We start from the raw sequence: 7287 nt of genomic DNA, 5'->3' as shown, positions 1-7287 counted from the left end.
TTTCACAGTAGTGCACTGTATATTTTTTTTTCTTTGCTTTTTGTCACTTTTGTTAAATACACACACACAGGACAAGACAAATGGCTTCTATAATTAGGAAACTCTTGCTGGTGCAGTCAGTCACAGAAGAAAAAAAAAAAAAAGGAAAGAAAGAAAAAGAAAGCCGTTCCACGAGCTGAGGAATTCACCGTTTTTACCAGCGGCGGCTTTCAGGCTATGTGGGGCCTTTAATACAACATGGAGGAGCCGCAATCAAAGAGTTCAATTAAAGGGAGAATGCCACACTTTTACCCCCCCCCCCCCCTCATAACCAGGAAATAATGAGCCTTCAGTGGAGTTTGCTGCTCTGTGGGTTATCTCAGAAGTAAAACAAGCGTATCGCCGTCCCGACAGCAGACTCTGCCCATCTACACTCAAAAACACTACACCCATTTAGATTCATCCCTCTGCTTTTCAAATAAAAAGAAAAAAAAAAAACGTGTTCAACTCAAAAAGTCAAAAGAGCAACAAAACAAAAAAAAAAACGGAGCAATAAAAATTAATATATATGATAAGCCTATAACTCTGCAGGCATTTGCAAATGATTTTTAACAGATGGATCTTTTCTTCAGAGGCGCTTCTTCTTCGTGAGGACGTGCTCATCGACTCTTCTCTCGACTACAAGCTGTCGTTCGACCCAACCGTGCAGGACTTGTAACGCTATGCAGAGTTGGAGGGTCCGAGGTGGGTTTACGGGACTGCCGAGGCCGTCCAGAGGAGCACTGGGATAAAACCGTAATGCTTACAACAAACGGGCCAAGGGGCCGGGGGGTGGGGGGGGGGCAGAGGACAGGGGCCAGAGCAAAGGGTCCTGGACATTCAAAGAGCTCCAGGTGACTTCATCCTTGACGAGCAGAGTGTATGGTATCAAAAGTAGATCTGCTTGGCGTGTGACGGGTTCTGCTCCATGGGGCAGTAAGGGCATTTCAACCTGCAGGAGGAGGAGACAGAGCAGTTTAGAGCGGCGTTAGGGTATAAAACAGTGTCTCGAGCTTTGATTTTCTTTAGGAGGCACAGATGATGAGGAGATGTATGGAGCTAAATACGTGGAAATCCCCAAGGAAACCCGCCAAGAGCCTACAAGACTTGGGCTAAGGTTCACTTTGCAGCAGGCCAATCCTAAACATGCAGCCACAGCGGAGCGGTTTAATTAAGGACATCTTCATGTGTTAGAGTAGTTCAGCCAAAGGGGCGCGATGGTAGGGGGAGAAAAACGCAACCCAGGTAGAGAGGCGGTCAAACGGTTGGAGTCCCGACCCAGAAACCTTTGCTGCATGTTGCTCCCCTTCTTTCTTCACCCATTTCCTGTCAAGCAACTGTCAAAGGCCAGTAGAGCCACAAAATGGGAAAAATAAAAGAACAACAACCAAAGTCAGCCCTAAATGCTCAACTCAGGTTTTTTTTTTTTTTTTTTTGCAAGCTCGTTCCCATTACTTTTAAAATTCTGACTCCAGTGTGAGATACCTGCCCCAAACAACGAGTTCACGCAGCCCGCTTTGGTCCAGCTAACATGGAAGAAACAGGTTTTATGGATTAAAGTGTCCAGCAGAAGCAGCGGGGGGCTGAGAGGGAAATTAAAAAAAAAAGGTGAAACTTTTTGTTTAGTTTTTATTTCTCTTTAGTTTTGCCTAAACAGAGGTCTGTTTGGCTGTGGCGATGCAGCCAGGACTGGTGGGGGCAGGGATTTAAACAGCTTCACAGGGACGGAGTTCAGCCTCTCATCTCGACTCCAAAGGCAGGTCACTCATCGCTATGATTTATATCGTTTTAACATGGGGGGCAGATCAGGAAGCGCCTCCGTTGAAATGCAGTACAATGGATTGCGACGAGTGAAACCCCACATTTTGCACGGCTGTGCGTTACGTCCTTCATCCAAACGGTTCCTATGTGAGTTGTCTTGAGTAGACATTTTTGTTGCATATATTAATTAGGTCTAAAATCTCGCTGTCCCTCCACTGACCAGGGCTGTGGCAGGCAGCTGCCGTCTGTCATGCTAATGCTAACCGCTATCACCCCCAGCTGCTGCTGGCGCCAAGTGGTGACACGTGCCCATTGACAGTGACGCACTGAATCAGCCTTGGTGGTTCCCACTGGAGTCGCAGTCAAAAAGATCAGATGCGAATCGGATTCAGGACCACGTAGTGGATCAAATGTGACTTGAAAAGTTAAGATTTGGGCCAGATCTGCGCGTCCCCACTGGTTCTAAAGCGTCTGACCTGGTCACTTGACCCATGAAGAAAAATTGATTTGGGCCACATTTGCCTGCAGTGAGGACAGGGCCTTAGTTTCATGAGTTATCCATCCAATCTGGGCGAGCTTAAGCTGCTTGACAAAGAAGTCTCTAAGGCTACGTTCGCACTGCGGGTCTTGGTGCTCAATTACGATTTATTTTGGGGTTTGGCCGTTCATGCTGCTATTTAACGCGACTGTCTGAACAGCGCAAGACCACAAGGCGACCCGCGTGCGCAGATAACAGAAGGTGACGTCACACAGCTGCGCGCTTTTTACGGGAGTAATGGCAGATATAATTGTTGCCAGAAGTGTTCAGTGAAGCTTTGTTAAAAAAAAAAAATCCACGGATAGCGGCCGGCATCTCTCCTGGTTATTATTGGGAAGTTGTTGAGCAATTGGGAGCTGACAATATCAAGACTACATCATAGGAAGAAGAAGGTAAGAAGAAAGCAGCACAGCTATTACCAATGACATTTTGAAGTGGTACAAATAAGATTTTTTTTTTTTTTTTTTTTTTTAGTAAATAGACCAGATTTGGGCTGTTCACTCTGCCATGAGAAAGACGGTTGCATTTGCCTGCTGTGTGAACGTATCCTAAATGTGAAATGCTGGTATAAGCTTAGCCCAGAAGACTTGAAACTGGGATTGTTTTACCAAGTATTGACTGATTAGAGCAAGAATTTCCTGGTTTTTATTTAGAAAGACTAACTTTTGAAAAAATTCCTTCTAATTATGCGCTACTTTGTTTTGGTCTTTCACATAAAATCCCAATAAAACACATTGGAGTTCGAGGATGTAAGTCGGCAAATTCTCTTTGCTTCAACTTACTTCCCGGCGTTGGTGAGTTTGTTGAGCGCATCTCTGGAGATGACGTGGCCACAGATGAGCTTCATGGGAGGGTTGCTCTCGGAGGTCTGCTGCCGAAGAATCGGGCAGGCAAACACAGAATGGTACCAGCACTTCTTTCCCAGGTCGATTTCAATCTGCGCGTACAGACGCAGAGAGGGAGACAGATGAGGGGAACGCTCACGCAAGAGGAACCCCTGGTGATTAAAAACGACGTCTTTAAAAATAACTCACGGGGAGCTCGTCCTTATGCGTCCACACGCCGCTGCATTGCCGCTGTTCGATGACCTGCTTGATGTTCATCAGCACTGGTAAGGCCATGCATCCTGATGCAAAACTAAAATGATACATGCCGGCAACGACTTCAAAATACAACCTTGAATCAGACGGTCATGAAAAACACAAGCTGCCCTTAGAAAAATGGAATTGCTGCAAGAAAGATGAAGCTTTGCAGTTCAAACTTAGTAAAAGGTTAAATAAAAGAGGTGCGTGTAATGCGTGCTGCCCGTGTTTTACTAACCTAACACTAAGTGGAGACTCTACAGAGAGGCCCAGCAGAGCACAGGCGTCCCTGGTAAAGATGTTACAGATCTCGGCCCACTGGTTTGTCTCCAACAGGCTGCGATACGGAGAGTTTTCAATGCCGTGACGTAGATAGACCAGGCTGCCCATCAAGATCTGGATATCTGCAATTGAGTAGAAGACATTAGCTGAAAGGATAATTATACATTAGTTTTACCAAAAAACCTTTATATTATGGCAAAAGGCATACTAAATCCTATTGAGTATAACAAAAACAACTAAACTACTTTGGAAACTAGAATCCATACCAGAAAATATGATTTTTTTTACCTACATTTGAAACTTATTCAGTCACAGTTCATTTAAATTTGCCATTTTCCGTTGTTTAAATAAAAGGCAATAACTAATATTGCATGTTTTCTGCCAGCAGCTGCGCCACAGACCTCTCTGGTGTTGGGATGCGAACGGCTGGAAGTGCCTGGCATACTGCAGGGCCTCCATCTGGTTGCCGATTCCTCCGCTGAGCAAACTTATGAAGTACAGACGGTGCAACTTGAACTCTAAACTGCTGTTCAGCTCCAGAAGGCGCTGGCGATTAGAAACGGCCCACCTGAAAGGATCAAACACGAGAGCAGGACCGAAATAGTTAGAAGTGCGTCGCAGCGAAAGCGCCGTACGCTGCGTAGCCGGGCGGAGCGTCCGTACTCTAATGCCGGCCTCAGGTCCTGCATCCTCAGAGCTTCAAGGATCCGGTTTAGCTCCAGGAAAGGCTGCTTCATGCTCATGTCGATGACTACGCCGGACTCCTGAAAAAAAACACACATGTTTTTAGAAAGACTCATTAACTGTAAAAAATTTGCACTTTTTTACTTTAGATCATATTTATTGTCACATTCGCTTTAATGTGCTGTAATCAGTTCATAATGAAAACGATTGACACAAACTATTCAACGGTGTTGTTCACTGTACTCCATCTATGCTTTCATCATTTATAGGAACACATTTGTACATAATTCAGTTTTTCTCACTGATTACGCTTTTTTTTTTATCTAGAATTGGAGCATTGCAGACACAGCTGTAAATAGACTTTAAGTAAATATATAAGAAAATATTTGCATAAATTCCATTATTTTTTATCTTTTCTTATAATGAAATTATCTAAAAGTAAAAATCCCATTTTACATTGATCCTTAGCAGCCGTCTTTCTTGGATTTTTGGTTATTTTGCAGTACAAGTTCTTGAAAGGCCTACTTATTTGTTTTTATTATAGCAAAAGTCAGCGAGAACTGTCGACGCTCGCCGTTTCTTCCTCAGTTGTAAGTTAATTGGCTTCAGGTTCATTCGTCCCGTCACCAATTAAGAGCCCATGTTGTCCCAGGTTACTTCTGCCACAGACCCATAAACCATTTATACTCGTGTACTTATGACATATCAGACCATTTCTCTTATTGTTGTTTTTTTTTTTATTAAATATGGAGATGAATGTTCCTGAAAATTATAAATTTTATTTTATTTTCTAAAGACTTACTTTGTGCTTATTTGTGATCACAAGCCAGGCCTGTCACCTCTAAAGAAATATGGTAAAACATAAATATCGTGATCACTAATGATGAATAATATTCATTGGCGTCACATAGCCAGACTTTCTTAAAGTAGCCTAAGAGCAATTTATAGAAATGACTACAACTGTTACACAACGCTCCCTCTGGTCGGTACAAATTGTCACATGGTCAGTTCAACACTGTGCAGTGGTACAAGTTTCCTTTTTTCTAACAAAATAAACTGAAAATGTATGAGATAGAACGGTGTGAAATGACCAGGACCCCCCAAAGACTTTAGAAAACAAAGCAAATAAACTGAAGAACAAAAACACACCAGCTGTCGGCAGGAAACGAGAATCCATGCGGTGTGACTTTTCAAAAATCCCAGACAAAGAGAGAAAAAAGAAAAAAGAAAAAAAAAAAAGCTTAGTCAATGTGACTTTAATTTGTCTTTTTCACTGGAAAATAACTGAGCAAAAATGATTTAGATGCAATACGTTGCACTTTAGTAGCTGGCGGTCTCCAATTAGCCACCAGATGTCATTAACTATTAGTTACACAGCGAGCTTGTTCAAACCACAGCACTCTGTGGTTGGTTATTGACAAATGCTTTCAACTAAATACATGAATTTTACCTGTTATTTGTAGTTTTAAATAAATGAATCCTACCATCTACAGCTGTGCCTTTATTCCCATCACTGTCTCCAGATGTAAAGGCGGCGCACTGCAACATTCCTTGATTTATTATAACGTGTGACAAACATCTACACTTCTTTCTTGATAAAAATCTATCCATTTTTAAACCCCCTTCCCTTTAGGATATAATGATCGGGCGACTATCAGCGGATTGGACTGCTGTATTTTCTCTTAATTTTTATACCCATAATTTTATGGAAATTCGGTTAAATTAGGATTTTTGATAAAGGAAATGTTCCAAAGACTCGCAGATTTTTACTTACCTGACAGAGGTCCTCTGCAACACTGAGCATTCCTTGCCGGTACAAGTGCTCCACGATGGACTCACTCAGGTATTTCTGTCGTTCTGGGGTGTCCCACACTGTCTCTGCCACAACAGCACTGATCTCAGCATCAAAATTCTACAGAGACGAAACAAAAACAGTGAAAGACATGCTCGCCCACTGTATTCGTAGAAGACACCGCTTTCTGTCCTTACCCTGTCGATGGCTTTGCCGACTTTAGACACACTGCCGTGAATGTCTTTATGCCGAGATGCCAGCATCTGCACTGTTTCTTTGATGTTCTTACAACACTGGGCCATGTTCTGGGAAAGGACTGATAGGTCTGCATCTTGTACTCCTGCTGGACAGTAAAAGAAGACGGATCAGAGTGCAAGTTTACGCCGCACACCATGAGCCAAGATGAATCCAAAGTTGATTTTGCTGTTGAAGTTTAAATAACTCAAACTACAGATCAGCCACGAGCGGGAGTGTGTTTTTTTTCCTCACCAAAAGCCACTAGTTGTGCACGTATGTCGCAGACGCTGCGCAGAAGTTCATCTAGCCTCTCCTCAGACTGGTGTCCATACATTACAAAGCGGTGGAGCACTTTCTCCAGCTCCCGCTCCACACACGCACACTGTTCCATGGCTGAGGCGGGAACACACACACACACACACGATGCGGGAAAAGAAACCTAGGAGGAACAGAATCACAACAACAAATAATTATCTGAAGTCTGTGTGTTTTCTGGGGTACGGTCCTATTTCAATGGAAGACTTAAGTTTAGATGAAAAGTGAAAAGATTAGATAGAAGTATGGCACAGCTTTCCTTTCCCCACTTCTTTTGACATTTCGGATGACTCTCAGTAGTACTTTTGGATCCCACAGGGGTCAGTGTTGGGTCTTTTGATGTTTATCGTGTATACACTTACACAAAAAAATACATTTCACTTTATTCGCTGATGACACTAATATGGTCTGTTGCCGTCAGAATGTAAGAACATTGATTGATATAGTTGGAAAACAATTAATACTAAAGAAATGGTTTGATTCAAATAAATTAACCCTAAATCCGAACCAACATACATTCTTGGTTTTGGTAGTCGAGACATTGATCTGGACAGAGAATGAACGTTAAATGATATTGA

General features: G+C 42.8%; 1 protein-coding gene across 2 annotated transcripts; it reads right to left on the bottom strand.

Moving 5' to 3' along the window:
- rmnd5b (required for meiotic nuclear division 5 homolog B) lies at window positions 1–6833 on the bottom strand. Of its 2 annotated transcripts, none has more exons than XM_012865569.3 (9): window positions 6647–6833; window positions 6355–6500; window positions 6140–6277; window positions 4345–4445; window positions 4083–4249; window positions 3638–3803; window positions 3352–3454; window positions 3100–3254; window positions 1–970 (listed from the first exon to the last, which is right to left on the bottom strand). In XM_012865569.3, exons 1-9 carry the CDS (start codon window positions 6783–6785, stop codon window positions 907–909), a joined length of 1179 nt encoding a protein of 392 aa, XP_012721023.1. In that variant the 5' UTR covers window positions 6786–6833; the 3' UTR covers window positions 1–906. The 2 variants fall into 2 exon arrangements, with proteins under 2 accessions (XP_012721023.1, XP_021174445.1); XM_021318770.2 differs by having other exon boundaries at window positions 6355–6497.
- Window positions 6834–7287: the final 454 nt, after the last annotated feature.

Source organism: Fundulus heteroclitus, chromosome 23, assembly GCF_011125445.2.
Source record: "Fundulus heteroclitus isolate FHET01 chromosome 23, MU-UCD_Fhet_4.1, whole genome shotgun sequence".
NCBI classification, from domain to species: Eukaryota; Metazoa; Chordata; class Actinopteri; order Cyprinodontiformes; family Fundulidae; genus Fundulus; species Fundulus heteroclitus.
Note: the sequence above shows the minus strand (reverse complement) of the source record. Positions and strands in the feature narration are given on the sequence as shown.